General features: G+C 45.4%; 1 protein-coding gene across 1 annotated transcript in view; it reads left to right on the top strand.

Moving 5' to 3' along the window:
- Positions 1-18,483, top strand: part of ppargc1a (peroxisome proliferator-activated receptor gamma, coactivator 1 alpha) — a 238,349-nt gene that overhangs the window by 195,368 nt on the left and 24,498 nt on the right. The window contains exon 2 of the mRNA XM_070929619.1: positions 11,863-12,042. Coding sequence (XP_070785720.1) covers positions 11,863-12,042 — 180 coding nt within the window. The remainder of the gene's footprint in view (positions 1-11,862; positions 12,043-18,483) is intronic.

The raw sequence follows: 18,483 nt of genomic DNA, 5'->3' as shown, positions 1-18,483 counted from the left end.
TCAACTGAATTGCCCGAAGAACTTCTGTGTTGCATCAGTAAATTGAGAAGTGGGCGAGCAACATTGTCGGAGAAGATATTAGCTTTTGAGATATTCTCATTTGTTTGTTCACGAGACAGCTCTGACAGCAATCACTCGCACCAGAAACAGGCCTTGAGATTAACATTGCCGGCTCCATGTACCTCGGAGCTCGTTGTTTTCTCCCTCTTCACTATCTCCTTCATCCCCTTTTCCCCTACTTTTCTTTTTTCCCCTCCCTGGCTCCATCTTGTCACATTTCTGAAAAACTGGCGGCACAGGCGTGAAATTGATGTGATGAAAAACAACTGGCATATCTCTATGAGCCATTTGCTTTGCCGTTATGGCCACCCTCTCTCCCCTCAGCGTGGCTCTAGGCTTTCTGTTGCGATTGGGGGCATACTGCAAATTAGCCAGCAGCTATCTGAGGTTACCAGCCAAGTGCATCGCTGACCGCACTCCCTGCCAAGCTCGCCCCTCCTGGAACCAGCTCCACGCTCAGCTTCAGCTCAAACTTTGTTTCCGTGATGCTGGGCTCCCTTTAGTTTGTTTGGTTGATTTAAAATTCTTTCAGAAACATGTATGATCCATAATAATCATTCTCTTTGGCACATCTTTAATATTCCTGAGTCAATTGAATTGGTAGAGAGGAGGCAGTGCAAGTTCGGCATGCCTAATGTTGCTTCTTTTTAAGTTAATGTAATTCAGAATTGCTTTTACACTGACAAATGGCTGCGGATTCTCTAAGTAACTATGAAACAATAATAAATAGAAATGCGTCTACACTACGATCCATAAGAGCTTAGATGGAGCATCATCCTAAAGCCTGGTGGTGAATTTCTTTTTTATTACTGACTTCCCTAACAACCGAGGAAATATAAGGTGCAAGGGCAAATAAGAAAACTCTCCCCTCAGTTATGTTCATCCTAACATCTCCCACATGAGCCATGAAATCGGGCTCTGACTTATCCCGGAGCTTCACGTTTACAAGGGGAGATAAGGGCAGTTCAGACCTATTGTTGCAGCCAGCATGACCCTAAACATGAAAGGGCATCTCGACCATCTCCCATTGTGTGCAGCTACAGTATATATTGAGCTGCATAAACCCATCCTTTTGTGTGAAGTGAAAAGAGAGGGCCCTCTTAATTAAGCAAGCGAGAATGTAAGTGACTTCCTACGTGCATAAATGAATACTCAAGAAAGTAACTGTGTCATCCTGGATGTGGATAAATGAATAAGTTGCTGAATGCAAGCGGCAGTAAGTGGGTTAGCATGTAAATAAATGAATAAGTTAGCAAATTAGTGTTTAAGTGTGTTAGCATGTAAATAAATGAATAAGGGAGTGAATTATAATGTGAGGGAGTTTGCAGGGTGAATAAAGACGTTAAGGAAGCAAGAGTGTCAGCAGAGCAAAGGAAGTTATCTCTCTGAAAAAAGAGCCTTTGAGGACACAGTTGTTGAAGTGCCGCTCGTTGTCGGGCGGCACAACGTGTACATCTGGCTCGTGCGTGTCATATTTCCTCATGTACAGATGACATGCCAATTACTCCTTAATTACACGCGTCATCTGGACCAAAGTGCCCAATGCCAGCGCTGATTAATCCTGTTTATTGTGGCAGTGATGACAGTCCTGGTGGACGCAGAGCACCACAAAACACACAAAGGATTCTGGGAGGGACTTGGAGGAGGCTGCAGGGACAGGAGAGCCAGGGCAAGGGGGTTGACTGATGGAACGACAGCCTGACAGTTCATCTTGCTCTTGATTTCTACCACTGATTATCAGATATCATAAAAATAAGTGATGGAAATCATTTTATTTCCAGAAAGTGGAAAGGGCTTGAGGCATAACAACATTTGACTGGGAAAAAAACAAACAAAAAAAGCTTCAGTTGCCAAAAACACTGATGTTGCCTACCCACGAGGAAAAGCCAACATTATTGCTCAGCACAATCTGCAAAATGCTTACACACACTTTCATGTTGATGGAAGGCTGCCAAGTCATTTGAATATCATGTCCAGTTAAAATCACAGTTTTACACACATCACAACCAATTCACATCTGCATCCCATTATTTTTTCCAGTTTTTAACATTGCTAACAAGGGAGGGCATACATTTCCAACACAATTTTATTTCCAAAATGTGACAGTCATGAGGGGGCAATGAGGTCACGTTAGCAGTGGAAGAATCTGTGTGTGTGCGTGTGTGTGTGTGTCTGTGTGTGTGTGTGTACGTGTGTGAAAATCTAGACCTTCCTGTAAATGAATACGTAGCACATGTGAGCCAAGATACCCATCGTAAGCAGGAAGATCTCAGAGCGTGACCGGAATATGTGCGGGGAGGGGAAGGTGGTAACCATTAGATTAACGCTGAGATAGTGGACGTGGCACCGAGAGGCCAGCAGAGACCAGGGTCAGCCCCCAGCGAAGGGGACGGCGAGGTGGTTTATCTTCACATGAGTGATGGAACCGCTTGGGAGGATGGCGAGGTGGTTTGCTAGCCTCCCATCGGTCTGACCTTTTGTTTAAGTCCACACTTCCTGTCCCCAATCACTCCTCCTTGTACTTAGTTTCCATCTTCCTTCCCCTGCTTCCATATCTGCCTCTAATTCATGCCCCGGCTTTGTCCAAATCTTTCTATCCCTCACAGCAGCTCCCTCCCTCTTGCTTTTGTTACTCCCTGTCACACTCTCTTTCACCATTAGCTCCATCTCCATCCATCTGCTCCTTTTGTCTCTTTGCGCTTTTTCACTAGGATGCCTTGGCAAAAATGGGTATTGACTGTGCCTTCTCTTTCCTCTCATCCCTGCTCCGCTTTCCCCTTTTTTTTTCTCTTCCCCCATCTCTGTGTACTCCAGCAGTACATGCTCCTTTTAGGAGGTGATGTGAAGAGTACTATAAATGCACCCTGTAAGGGGAAAAAAAGGTGATGATACAATCAGTTTTATTGTGCCGTAAGGATTTTTTCAAGCTTGTGGTTATACACCCCGTATGCAGGCTGTATGAAAGAATTGCAATTCGCATGCATTTTTTTTCTCTCTCATTCCCCTTTTCCTTCTCTTTTCATTGCTCAAAATAATTAGACTGCAGTCTGGACTCAGGGGTGTAACGTTTCTGCTCACGTTTCCATGATACAAGAGTAGAAGAGGAAAAAAAAAAACTGGTTGTGCTGCTCCAGAAATTTCTACCTGTGTGTGTCACCAACGGCCCCCCTCCTTCCCACCTCCACCCCTCCTCTCTCCCCTGATGCTGTTTTAACTGTGGAGTTCCACAAGGCACGATGCACTTCAGCTGACCTAATTCTTCCCTGGCGCTCTTCCAGTGCTAAGAGTACATAAGGACTGCACTGTCAAGGTATTCAGCCCTGCCTCTCTATTATTTTAGAAATCAAGCAACATCTGTTGTGCTTTGGGCCCTCCTCGTGACTCACAGGAGGTTTCTGCAGTTTGCAGAAAGATGCACCTAAATTCGCCTGTAGCCAGTGATGAGATCTCGTTAATGTATTTTTCACATTCCAGAGCTCATTCTGACTCCTACTGCTGTTCAGTTTTTTTTAGTGAAAACATGGATTTTGTTTTAGATATTTAAACATGCAGTTCACAATCCAAACATGATCTAGTAAGCGTAAGCATGTCAGAAAAAGAGGTAATTCCTTTAATGCCTGGATATTGCCTAGATTGCACTGCTGCAAACATCATTGCTTTTACAGGGCATGACTTGTGACTCACTAAGTTTAAGGATTATAGTAAACTTCCAAAAGTGCCTTACTGGATATTCAGCATGACAACAAGCGCTATTTTCATGTGCCCTTTCAGTAGAAAAAGATTTAACTGCATCTCCTCCACAGAAGCGCATCTCATTTCCTCTGGTTACATTGCCGGGCATGTGGCATCTGTTGGAATTTTACAGCAATTTCAAAGTTTGGGTTTGTAGCATTTTAAGCACAGGCGGTGCGCAAGTCTTGTTTATGTATGTGTGTTTGCAACCCAAACCCTCATGGTCCATAAATTTTAATATTCCTTGTGAGTGCTATACCCAAGCAAAACACAAAGTGCCTCACAAGTCCCTGCCCAGAGCACTAGTTTAGCACAGCTCTCCACCAAGACGCATTACGCGCCGGGCCTGTGCTCACGGCTCACCCTCTTTCTGCCACCACTTTCCACATGCATCTTGCATGACTCGCTGGTGATTTTAAACAAGCCCAATAACAGCCCTACAACACACGGCTCCGACGGGAGACTGCGACTCGCATCACCATGTGACCGTGATATTATTCATCTATGGCGGGGGGGGGGGCAAGGCCGTCGTTTTTCCCCAGCTCCTCCAAAACAGAGCAGGAGTGGGGAGGGGGAGGGTGGAACCGTCCTGTGTTGCGCCCCAGGCTCCTTTTTGTGTTTACCTGCCCCTGCATGGGACTGATGCTATTTTAAGTTCCAAGGCTCAGCCATGGCTAACTGGCCCTTGCCTCTTCATGCCATTTGCCTCAATAATGTGGGCTGGACTCTCTGCGGGGAGAGTAGCCGCCATCCTGAGAGCAGTTAAATGACACAGTGGAGTTCATTGATGGAAAGGATTACACGCTTGCACGCGGGGCAGCAAGACGACGGGTTCTCTGAAGGGCACTACAAAGAGAGGCGATGTAAAATCTTCACAGGGGGAGAATGCACTCGCTTACTGTATGTCAAAGGCCGAGCGTTGGCATAATTTGTGGCGTCACACTGTTTATCTTGTTACATATAATGCATGAGTTAGGAGCCTATGGTCAAGTGAACGTATCGATAGAAATTGAAAAGAATAAAAAATGTTATGTTGAAAATCTCAAATATGTGAACCAGTTTTATTTTGTCATTAGTTTATTATAGGATACTTTCAAAGCAGTCCTGTGTGATCATCTGACACCACATTGGAACCTTGTATTTGCACCATGTATCCATTTACATTTCCTGTAGCCAGTTTTGTATGGCATTACGTCCTATGTTATTGTAGAGCATTTGACTATTGCGAAATGTGACCGCTTCCTCCACTGTCCCTTAATAAGGAGAAAACAATATGACTTGTCGAGGGAGAAAAAGCAGCCAAGCACCAAAGATCTGAAATCAACTGACAAGCTGAGAGAACAAAGCATACGCTGTCTTTTAACAGTCCTGAACAATAAATGAATAGATGTAGCACTCTGTTTTACCTCTGCCCTCAATTAATTCCTATGAATCCAGCCACCGTGTATTAAAACGGCCAGATGCTAGGATAGATTCTGTTGGGAGCAATGACATGCAACAAAGTGATATGAATCCTCCCTGGCGCGCTGTGCAGCGGCGCACTCTCAGACGGACCAGTGACACAATTTATGGAAAAAGGAAAACAAGGCACAGCCACTTGAGTGTTGATGGACTGTCAAAAATGCCACCGTTAAAAAAAAAACCACAGTCAGACTGTATTAGAATTAAACATGTAACCATCATTTCCACTACAGGATCAACACACACATCCGTGCTCTTTAACAGAAATGTTAATATCAGATTCAACCTGAGACCAGAAATGCAAATGGGAGACTCTGTACTATGAGTCAGGCCACATTGAATATTCAAACAAAGATAATTATCTCTGGATTAGCCCCATTTTGGCTTTGAGAGCTCCACTTGTCAGCCGACTCTTAAGAGATATTGTTTAATTATTACGACCCCTTTGCTTTCTGAGAACTGCCGGCAGCGAAACCCAGATTCAAGCAAGTCTGATTGCAGTTTGTCTGCACGTGGAAGTGGGCATGTTCTGTGCACACACAGGAAAGTTGTCACATTGCATTATTGTTGAGTTGTGAGCCATTTAGCAATTAACCAACAGTCACTTTTAATTAATTTGGGTGTTAATGGTTCCCGTTTGAAGTATGTTTGTCTGCAAGGTTACGCTCTGCAATTCGCAACATTCACAGTCGTAGAGGGGTTTCAAGAAGTCAGCCCCATCGTATGACAACATGCTATGCATCAATGGGTGTGAACAACTTTTCACACTCCATCCTATAGATTCAGTCCCCTTGAGACGTGATGTCTATAAGAGCGGCTAAATGCAAGGGTAGTGTGAAAGCAAGACCCAAGGTTATTCTTGGGAGCAGAATGATCAAACGCGCAGTGATGTTAGCCCCGAAGCTGGCAGCGCTTTGGCCCAAATATCCTCCTCTGATGTGGGCTGCTAAACATTACCTGTTTCCCACACTGCACCGGTCTGTGACAATCTCCCCCATACTTGCCCATTCATTAGCAGCTCCATGCAACTGAAACAAAAACTGTGGCATTTCAAAGATTACCTGTATTTGCTGTAGACCCCTCCACCCCCCCCCCCCCCCCCCACCTTCCCCCTTCTCCTTTTGAAATGATTCCTGTATCTACAAATCTCTACCACTGCATACATAAATATCCAGCCTCTAGCGTGAACGTGTTTGCAGGAAAAAAAAGAGAATCAAAGGCCATTCAAGAAAGGAAATCATAACATTATATCTATATTTAGCTTCCGTTGTCTTAATTGGCATGAAGAGTACAATCAGATAAGCCTTTTGACTGTGACTCACATGCCGCTTCAGGAGAGGGAGAAATATCATTTACCAGTATATATTTCCTGCCAAGATTTTTTTTTCTTTCTTTTCTTTTTTTTTGGCAAGTCTGTTCATTATGGTGCCATTACTCGAGTTGTGAAGAATGTATCTGACTAGCAGCTACTGTACCTGCAGTTACCTACATCTGTTGGACACATAAACACCACGTAGAGACCGAGAGGTTATCTTAACTGCACTTTTTCATCACATCAAGGACTTAAAACCCTGTTGTCTGGGAGTGTTTTATCTGCTACAGAGCAACCACCAAGCTCCATGTCACTCCCATGTCGCCCCCTATATTATGGTCTCTGTGGTACTGGTCCATCTGGGCTCTGTGAGGTCACTGCACACACCACCTGCTCCGATCGGGTTTTGCCGTGGCTTCTGGGTAGTTTCTCTGGGCACGCGTGGAGAGGCAGATGTATAGATTTAGTGGCACAAATGCCCTCAGATACCCATAAGCATAACACAGACACACATATATAATGTCTTACTGCGCACTTGGGGCGCACGCTGGCATGCTCACACACAATCTGTACCATTTACATTTCTCGGCCCAGAACCTTTTTTTTTTTTTCTTTTACAGGTTTCTGTGCAATTTTGTGTTTAATGAGACCCACTGTAGGTGGTTCACTAATTTAGGGAGACAATTGCTCCTTGCATGCTCAGGTGGACTTAATAGGCTTACACGACTAAAAATTGGATTGGGGTTAGCATGCTCCATGGAGTGAGTTTCTTATTACAGGAATGTATTGTCAGAAGTTAACTTGCTTCTGTCCTGAAGATACACAGAAAAATAACATAGGGTTTGTTAAAAAGCTCGTGCAGCAGTGTAGTTTTAGAATAACATGAATCCCTACAGGACAGTAACTCATGATCACCTACATATAGAATGATGTTTCTGTTAAATGTGTGATCAGAGCAGCATTTAGGATAAAAGAGAATTCCTGCTGTCAGTCTACCCAACAGAAACCCCACGTTGTTTGAATAGTCCACAAAACTTTTGTTTTTATTTTACTGAGGTAGTGTTGCCTATACACGTCCTGTTGACACTGTATACACGGTTGATACTGCCACCTGCCCTTTTTATTGCCTCTGAATGGACAAAGAAATACTGAATTACCGTCTTTGATACTCTACACTCCAAACAGGGGCATTTTAGGTTACAGTGCTGTCTGGAGTTTGATTCAGGAAAGGAGCAAACAAAGGAAACGAATCATCATCTAAATGAACGACAGTTGAATTCAACATAAATTGCTATATACTGCGTCCTTAGTGCGGAGGGGAAAAACCTGTAATTAAACAGCTCAAACTTTAAATGTGATAGACACCCACTGTAATCCCGCCTTTATAAACTCATTTTCATATAAAAAGAGAGGATTTACTTCTAGTTTACATTGTCGGGGCGTTTTATATTCATGATCACTTCCTTTTTCTGTTATTCTCTACATTATGTGGTCTTGTTTGTGCGGGGATCTCAGTACCTTGTGGTTTGTGGCGTTCTTGCAGATGAACCTCGATAGGCTTTTACCGGACCAGCTTTGTAGAATAAGGTTTACTGTCACTTTTCTTTTTTTTTTGGAAAGATCCAAACCGACCACATGGGAGATGACTGATGATGACAATTGTTCCTGGATCTCCGTAAATGGTCCTGACATTATTCTAGTTTAACGATTCAAAACCACAATACCAAATTGACACTCATTCAGTGAAGAGATTTGACCGTTCACACTGCAAAAAAAACCAAACAAAAGAAAAATGCCCCGAATCATATTATTATGTTTCTTACACACTTAAACACAACAAAGCCGAGATCACGAGCTTGAGTTCAAACTCAAATCTAAAGGAATTTAATCTAAAGAATATGTTATCTGACTGTAAGATCAGTCTACTTCTTTAATGACATTCCACAAACGTGCTTCACCCAACAAACAGCATGAGCTGCTCACTTTTTGAATATATATATATATATATATATATAGCCTCAGCCTTACTGTATAGAGAGACAGATATGGTTTTAGGGTGGACATTTTTTGCAGTGCACGGAGAGGCTTTTACTATGTGCGCAGCCAGACCCCGCCCGCTCAGCGCGCGTCACTGGCGAGTAGTGTGGACGCGGAGTCACTCCCCTGCCTACTTTTAATAGCTTTGTCATGTGATGGAAAGCAGTTGTAAGACAGGTGCCCTCGGTTCAGTCTCGGCGAGGGGCAGCAGTTGCCTGTGTGAGAGCGAGTGTGAAGCGTGTGTGGATTTCTTTTTTACTTGATTTTCTTTCTTTTTTTTTTCTTTTTTTTTTTCTTTTTTTTTTTGTAATTTTTCGGACCGTCATTCAGGGGCTGGATGGCGTGGGACAGGTGTAACCAGGACTCGGTGTGGAGAGAATTAGAGGTGAGCGCATCTAAAAATCCGACTTCTCTCATCTTTCCAACCCCCCCTTTGGACTTTAGTTTTTTTTCCCCCCCTCTTGGACCGCTGGACAACACTGACTAACCCGAGACAGTGGTTCTCACATAAGTCTACGCTCTCCTCGGCTCTGCTGCCGGTGCTGGCCGTGGCATGCCGGTGTAGTGCGCGTCTGAGCGCAGTTGAGGATGCGGGGGATATACAACACGGGAATATGTGACAAGTGGAGAGAATGTGCGGAGTGTCCCTTCGCAGCCCGGTTAAAGGTGTAGTTGTTGTAGTGCGTGCACAGGCTAAGGACCATTGCTCTCCTCGTAGGATCTCTGTGCAGTCGGAGCGAGTGTTTGCAAGCTGGCGGATATCTCTCCAGCCGCGGACTGCACGCGCTCCGGGGCCGAGAAGGTTTTTATGCCGAAATGACTGAAATGTCTCAGAGTCAGGTATTTCGCTGACGCATGAAATCCAACAGACGATAACAATCCCTTTGATGTGCTGTGTCGGAGTAGCGCAGGCGATGTTTCGGAGGCAGGAGCAAAGGTTGTCCACACTGATGGACCGCTGTCTGGCGTTGCGCAGGAGCATCATAGTACTAACGGTAACCGGGCACATCCCGGCTGGAGGAGCGTTACACTGGCTGGAGAGCAACATCGCAGCCAGTCAGACTTGGTCTTTTTATGTTTGTGTGAATTTCATTTTATCTTCTGCGCATTTTTAAAAAAATCTCTTTATCCAAATAATGAGCTCCCATCCGCTCCCGTCGTCTTTTGAATCTAGGTGATCTGTCCCTCACCGCTCTGATTAAAGTGCACAGGCTACAGATCAGAAGGCACATCAAAAGGATACTTGTTCGTCCAGCTTGTTACGGACATACCTGGCTATACTTGGGTACTTGTCTGCAGGCAGGAGCTCGGTGATGCTCCAGGAAGGGTTTTCCACAGTAACTACATGATGTGACTGCAGTCTGGCTGCATATGTGTGTGCTTATCTCGGCTGCGTGATGAGAATGTGAGAAAAGAGAACTGCCTTCACTTGATAAAAGTGAGGATCTCTTCCGACCGATTCATTCAGAGGCGCCCCGTTGCACTTTAATCACCGATGCGTGCACATACGCTGTCACAGAGAGACGGTCTCCTTCACCGTTTGGACTGCGATGGCGTTTAGTTATCTGTCAATCCAACAAATGCACGCGTTATCTTGAAGCTCCCTTTTGCATGCGGACTCCGTAGCACGTAATAAAAGCTTGCTTTCAGTGAGAGAACTGTCAGCCGGGACCTCTGATAATCTCCCCCGAGCAGGTGCTTTTATGTGCGATGCGTGCGTAAATCACCGGAGCGCTGTGGTGCGCCCCGATTGTCTGTCTGGCGGCGCTATTTCATTAGTTCACCAAGAAGTCCATAAGATAATTGGACATAGGACGTCCAACATCTCTGCTACCCTTCTTTTTCATGCCGAGCCTTGTCAGACTGGATCACCGCAGGGGGAAGACTAAGACGCAGTGAATCTGTCCCCTTCGCTGTCGCGGTTGTAACAGAACGGATTTGTCTCATCATAGTCTAAGTCATCGTGTATTCGTGTTGGTGCGAATCCGACGACAGATGAACTGTGACACCGGTGTCTGGGCGGTTTTTCCTACTTGGCACAGCATCCGTCTTCCAGCTCTGCCCTGAGCCGAACCCGACTTTCATCCCTCCTCACTCTGCGGGCCAAATACCTCCCGGCTTGGCCCGAGGATATCTATCATATATCTGTCTTAAGGCCATCCATGTAGCGTTCATACGTCGGCTGGCGTGTTGGCAACAAAATTAGGAGTGTGCAGCCCATTAGAGAGTAGACATAAAGCTGTTTTCTCAGGCTTGGATTTGCATGTGCACAGTCACAGAGTGTAAACAAGCCTCGACTCTGGTGTGTTTTTTTGCTTTTTAATGACTGTAGATCTCAAAGTTTGCCCAGCTTGCATGGAGCACAGAGAGAGATCTGCCTGGGCTGTTGCTCATTTCAGCTGTTGGTTTCCTGCCTGGGTGGTTGCATACTGAAATTAGTACTCAATCCATAATGATGAATCTAATTTTGCCAGGCGAACCCAATTAATACTGTGCAACATCAAGGAATAGGGATTCCACATATGGTAAATATGTGTCACCCAAAATGATCAGCCAAGCCTTGTAAACTTGTTGCCTCCTCCTTCCTCTCCGCTATAAAAAACACCTTTTCACACCACATCCAAATGATTTCCAGTCCAGAGTGCCTCACTTGCAGCCAGAGCAGAGCTGATGATTTGTGTGGGGAGGAAATTCAGGGATGGCTGTTACATGCAGTACACATTGGCTAGATTACATAAAAGTGGCAGGTGAATAACAAAATGTCAACAGGCAGCGTTTAGCAGCGCGGAGGCCAGCACCAATCGCAGTGCTCCGGGAGCGATGGTGGGAGGACACAGTGTACTGCAGGTTGGATGGAGGCAGAGCGGGAAACAGGCTGCAGGTTTGCATGTTGTTGTGTCAAAGCAGCTGACCTGCAGCCTGTCAAAAAGAGACTGTTCTGATGATAACCAACAGAGTCGTAGTGAGAGAAGTAATAAAGTTAAATATGTGTCACATGAAAGTGGCAGACAAAATGATCAAATGAGGGATTGAGATGAGAAGCTTGAACGACTGAACTATTTGTATCTTGGATGTGTGTATGTATGGATTTCCTTTGTTCAGGACTCAACAGCGGGTTTTGAGAAGACTTTTGACTCCCGTCCAGATTGTGATTCCCCCCATTGTTTTCCAAGTTGGCACAAAAAAAACCCCTCAGTGTCTTGATTTGCATATGAAAGAGATTTTTGTCAGACTGTACTTGCTTTTGTCTTTTCCACCAGTGTGCTGCCTTGGTTGGTGAAGACCAGCCCCTCTGCCCAGACCTCCCTGAGCTTGACCTGTCAGAGCTGGATGTCAGTGACTTAGACGCAGACAGCTTCCTGGGTGGCCTCAAATGGTACAGTGACCAATCAGAGATCATTTCCACTCAGTATGGCAACGAGGCATCCAATCTTTTTGAGGTAAGTAAAGCTTACAGTAGCTTTTTATCACAGCTATCTATATATTACCTTCATCAATATTCTTTTTTCTTTATTGCACTTGATCATCATAACATGACAAGTGGCTGTTTCCAAGCATTATGGTGCTATGGAACATCTATGCATCCACACTCTCCCAGGGGTCAGGTGTGAGCTGGAATAATGACATGCCCTAGCAAACACAACACGCTATCGCTCTCTTGAACGCGGGCCAAACAAAATGTACAACTGTTACCAGTTTACAAACATGCTTTTACATTGCTCCGAAGTACAAAAGGGGAGATAACGTGAAGAACGATAAGCCCAGGAGAGGACCTTTGTCCCCTTGTTTGGATCCTGGCTGAGACGGTAGGCTCCCTTATCAAAATGTTGAGCATTCATTTTAGCCCGGAGTCAGTAATGCGGCACACATCTGAAAGAGCGCTCTGGTAGTAAACTCTGGACACTGATGCTGTGTTGCAAAACGTTTCTCAAAGGTTGGAGTGTAAAACTTTAATCTTTGCTTCCTCCTCTCTCTCCGTCTCCTCCTATCCCTCTTTCTCCATCTGACTCTCTCTTTCTGTTTCTCACCCGGTGACAAACGAAGTCCACAGAGGGTGATGATCTGGCCGGGGCCATAAAGCCATCGGTCTTGGGACTGAGTTCCAGTCCCCAGTTCATTATAAGCCTTTATCAGTGCCAGAGATAGACAAGAAAGACTGAGATTGGATGCTTTAGCCTCGCCTCGGGAGGAAAAACCCTGTCTGAGAAGGCAGTGTGTTTGTGCCTACAGCCCTGTCATGTAGTCACGTTTCCAGGGTCTCTGTTGTGTGTGTGTGTGTGTGTGTGTGTGTGTGTGTGCCTACAGCCCTGTCATGTAGTCACGTTTCCAGGGTCTCTGTTTTGTGTGTGTGTGTGTGCGTGTGTGTGTGTGTGTGTGCCTTTTCAGTGGTCTTGCAGGCAACAGTTGATAACAGACTATATTCTTTCCACGTTTGACCTCTTCCCTACCACCGCCACCTTAATCAGAGTCTCTTTATATCACAACACATTCTACCTCTGTGGACCACCCCAGCACACACACACACACACACACACACGGGAAGGGGGGCCTTAAGTACTAGCTGGTGTGACCGTGGCTCCTCTGTCGTCTGAGAGTGATATGGCTTGCAGCCACCGAGTGGCTCTGGGGATGGATAAAAATACCAATGAGAGTGTATGCGTGTGTGTGTGTGTGTGTGTCTTTTTAAAACACAATGGAACTTAGCACCCACTGAGGACCCTGACGAGGGAACTAACTCAGGAAGCCGAGTGTGACTTCCAATGTGGGAAAGAGCTTGTATTTGTGGCACATGCTCCTGCACACCAGCGCACGTGTTTGCATCCACACAAATACTGTACATCGCAGTAAGCAATGTTTTCACACACTGAACATGCCAGCAGCTATTGTATTATGCCGAGGATATGGAGAGGCTTCTAATCATCAAGCAGCGAAAACTGGGGTTTCAAAGCGAGTAATGCATTTCCCTGACCAGGGATTTTTTTTCTTCCATCTTTGGAAAGTTTCAAGTCACCATACGAAGCGCTCAGTTCATCATACAGCAGGACCCAGCTAATCCTACTTAATCTGACAGGGGAAAGTTTGCCGCTCGGCAAGGATCAGAAAGCTGGGGCTGCAGTTGTACTTCCTGCGCCCCCCTGATTGGCCTCTACACAGGGCAGAGAAGCATCCAATCAAAAGTTGAAGATTAGAGAGCATGTTAATTAATGTTAACTGGCCAGATTTAAAGCCTGCGAGTATATCCTTTGTTTTCTTACATTTTCCCTTCCTCTCTTGCATATGCATCCATTTAGCAAATCTGTGTGTGTGTGTGTGTGTGTGTGTGTGTGTGTGTGTGTTTTAAGAAAAGCAGGTAGCAGATTATCAAGGCCTTGAGTAACATGTGTAACAGCTGTGTGCAGCTGTCACGCTGAGGCCCCTGTTTTAAAAGTCCCCATCAAACAGCATGCTCCCTGGAAGTTTGATCCGGCTTTCATTAGTTCAAACAAGTCAACTGTTGAAATGATTTGCAGCTCACACAGAAAGACAAACACCGACTGTTTTTCTTGCACTGGGGCTTTTATTCAGGTTGCAGCTCCATGCGACAGACGGTAGCAAATGAGTAAACAGAGTCTGACTTGGTTACACAGTACAGTTAGGACTGGGAATGTAGTTGTCACATCAGAGATAGTCTTATTTGATAATGAAGGGAACAATGGAAATTGTTTACACCCTGTATAAGCTGTGTGTGTACGAATGCGAATAAGCCCATGTTTCTATCTGTGTATGTGTGTGTTCTGTTCCGTAAGCAGCATACGGTCTTAGATCACAAGCTGTCCCCTGGCTGGCCTTTTGCTCCATTCCCTGCCACTGTCCCAACTGTCCCTGACACGAAATGCGGAGAATGATACACCACAACCCCCCTCTTGTAACACACACACACGGAGCAGCTATCGCTCCTGGCACAGCGCGTTTGACACCTCTTCAAAACGGGCCGACCGTGAAAGTCCACAGTCTATTTTGGGCTGCAGTTGTTAAGGGGTGGTTACTCCAATAAGTTCCCAATGTACTGCCAAAGATAACAGCATAGAAGCGTGACCCAATGTCTTTTTAACCGCAGGTCTCCACTTAGATTTCATGTCAAGCTTCAACTGTTTGATTGATGGAAATGTGTCTCGTTGGTTTTGGCTTATTCGGATTCCGATGTGGACTTCCCGGTGGCGGCCGCACTGGGATGGCATGGCCACATCACACGTCATCAGATGAAGGCATTTTGCAGTTGTTGTAGGTTGAGCCAGCCTACGTGATTATGCAAGAAAACTGGCGCTGAGTTTACCTCCTGACATGTTGTCACTGCTGTACCTGTCCTGTTGTGAGATACACTGATGATAGATGGACAGGTGGGACAAAGGGACAAGGGCAGAGAGAGAAAAGTGAAACAAAAGGGAGGTGCAGAGATAGACAGGCCAACAGATGACGAGACATGGGGACAGGTGGGTGGTGAAAGAGACGAACATATAGACCCGGAGAAGCTTGGACTTGTGCCAGCCCAAATCAAAGCCTGTGAATTGGAAGTAAAAGGTTGTGGGCTTTGCAGGTAGTAAAATAAGAAGCCGTGGCTTAAAGCATTACTCAGACATTGTACAGGGACATGCTGTGAGTGAATGCACGTGAGCAGACATATGTGGGCTTAAAACTCTTTATATTGCTCCGACAGGATGCGGTGTGCGATGGCATCAGACTTTGCAAGGCATTATGGCGCTTTTGTCTTGCTTGTTTCTGCAGTTTTGGACAGATGCTCAGGCTCTTCTTCTTAAGTGAAGGCAGATTAGATTGATTGGGTCATCTTTAGCGGGCCTCGGTACAACATGCTGGGATGAAATGTTTCCCCCAAGCAGCCCTTCCTTCCCTGTAAACGCATGCTAGCGTAGATTAGCTCACACACTTGTTGGGCGCTCCTGCGAGCTGAAACAGGAGGAGACAAAGTCATAGACCCTCTGAGAGGAATTGTCACGCCCACACACACAAACACACACACACACACACACACACACACACACAGACAGCAGAGACCCTTATTGTCCCTGTTCCTACTCCCTGCTGAATGCCGGTTGCGTTTATTTTGCAAATTTATGCTGACATTTGAGAGTACACCACCCGCACCAGTTCACCGCTCCAGCAAAGGGTGTATGAATTATCATATTGCACTGTATAATATGATTTTCTCAAGTGAGTCTTATTAGAATACACCATGCTTTCCTCATCTCGAGTCCCCTTCAGTTTTTACTGTGCTGATACATTGTTTGCACTGTCTTGTGGAAGAAATCCTCCATCACTGTCGAACTGAAGGCAAACCGCGCTTTTAGACCCGCGGCTATGCTGTTTCAAGATACACAAATGAGAGGCAGCGCAGACAAGTAGGCGCAGACGTATAGAAGAGAGATGCAGACTTAGGCTGTCCAAGCCTGTGTCATCTTGGAGCGTCTGTCAGATCCACTCCACAACAAGAGCTCTCAACCCGGCACCCTGCAACACTGTGGGCTCTGCTCTCTGCCATCCCTTCTCTCCCTCTGTCTTTTTTGCTCCCAAGGCAAGGCATTTGTTCCTGGCTGATGGGAAGTTGAAGCTGCAGTGGCTAAACAAATATATTCTGGCCTCCAACAATCGCCTCTGGAAAGAGAGGCTGGAATGGTGGTGCGAGGGGGTGGGGTGATAAAGGGATAGGCAGTAGTGGGGGGGGGGGGGTGGATAGAAAAATCCCTTCGGGGGAATGTTTGGAAAAAGAGCAAGGGAACATCCTTTGGTCTGGTGGTGGCTGCTTGGCTGCCTGTCTAGCTCTCTTTCCCTCACACACACTCAACCCTACGTTCCCAGTGGGCCGTTGCTGCTGATTGAGGCACGGTTTGGAGTTCCTGCCCCAGCTGATCCCCTGCCCCCAGTGGATACCCATCTCTTTCATCATGCTGGAGCCACCGATGTGTGCGTGTGCATGTGTGTCTTTGTGTAATTGAGACACCTTACACAAAGATCAGATAGTGGTCTTTCCTGGCTAGACACAACACTTCCATAGCTTTCTGTTTTGTGTGTTCATGTGTATGTGTGTATTGGGTGGGAATGACTATTTTTAGCACCTGGGGTAATCTCCACTAAGAGCCTTTCAGGGCTGTTTCACTTAAACCTAGCCAAAACACTAAGCCAATAATCCCCCCCCCCCCAACACACTCACACACACACCCACAGCAACATGTTGCAATGATGCCATGCGATAAGACCAACCTTCTTATTTAATAGTGTACACTTTGGAGTGGGACGAAGGTATAAACAGCAGATTCCTAGAATGCTTTTATACTCTCCCCCTTATGCAACGCAAAGAGATGGAAGAAGTGCAAGATGATGTTTGCACAGAGATGAAATTGATTGATCAAAGAGTGACAGCGAGAGGGAGTACAAAGGAGTGAAAGCAATAGCCAGCAGTGAGAAAACAGTATGAATAACAGCCGAAAAGGGGGAACCTTGACAGAGAGAGAGAAAGAGAGAGGCAAGAGGATGGAGGGAGGCCTTCAGTCAGTGAGTGCCGTGATTCATGGTGAAGCGCCATCAGTCTTGGGCGATAGGCTGCTTCCCCTCTCCAGGAAAGGCCAATCGATCCAGATGTGTGTGTGTGTGTGTGTGTGTGTGTGTGTGTGTATTCTGTGCCAGCATGCCCGGCAGTAGCCTTGGCCAGCCCTTCTGCTCTGGTAGTTTGCCATATTCTGTCAATCTCTGTGTGTTTGTAGCACAGCTTCCAGAGAATTTTATATTCCTGAACAATAATTCATCATTTCGAGGACAAATTATGTCTTTTAGCAGTTAATTAAAAAACTAAAGTAGAGAGGAGAGTAACTTTATATAAGACTGAAAAGAAGTGTTTCACTGCCCTCTCTGGTTGAGACTTTCTAAGGGTGGCATCTTTAACCACACCCAGCAGCACTGATGGGTGCTCTGTTGCACCTGTAGCCCCGACAGTGATGTCATGGAGTACACCTGTACTTCACTGCAGCAAGGTGGGAAGAAGCATTTAAGTACACCTTCTTTACATTGTCTTTAGTATCTTTTTTTTATGTGTTTCATTTTGGGATGTTTTATAACTTAATAATTTGGCCGCATGTACTGCAATCCTGTACTGTACATGTGAAGAGCTGGTTTCCCCCAGTCCTTTTTAAAAGCTTTGTCATCCATGCAGAAAAAACCCCTCCCCATTCTAACTAAGCTTTATGATGTGCACTGCATGCTTATAGCTCCAGCTTATTTCCCCCCTGAAGCATTTAAGTCTGCACAGGCCTCAAATAGTTCAAGAGGCTCTCTGAGGCTCTGCTGATGCATGAGTGACTGGATGCTTGGATGACTCACTTGCTGCCCAATCAGTAGCTCCCGAGTATAAACTGAAAGCAGAAGCTTTTACAGACATTTGGTCACTGCAGATAGAAAACATTCCTTCCACTCCACTTTTTGTAAAACAAAAACTTGCATGTATGAATAAATGATTTGGTATAGATTACGATTATAAGAAAGGTCTGTCTCAAGGAAATGGCAGTCCTAATTTACTCTTACAACTACTTAATAGTTGCAAGAGTGTTAAGTACTTGCACGTAAACATGATTATTTGGCATAAGCACAGCTAAAGCAGGCATGCTTTTTATTAGGTGAATTTTAAATTATGTGTGTTGTGAAATTGTGAAGTGGTGTACCTCTAAAACTGCAGCATTTATCTGCCATTGCAGCACTGTTGACCTCAGGAAGTCAATAGCTCTAAAATTGTCTGCTTGTTAATCAGCTCTTTCCAGAAGACCATTTTCAGGCTATACTGTGGCCAGCCGAACCTCCTTTCATATGGCTGTAGGCTGTGTTGTATAATAACATGATGG

Source organism: Enoplosus armatus, chromosome 23 (genome assembly GCF_043641665.1).
Source record: "Enoplosus armatus isolate fEnoArm2 chromosome 23, fEnoArm2.hap1, whole genome shotgun sequence".
NCBI lineage: Eukaryota > Metazoa > Chordata > Actinopteri > Centrarchiformes > Enoplosidae > Enoplosus > Enoplosus armatus.
This window is presented reverse-complemented; position numbering and strand designations above follow the sequence as displayed.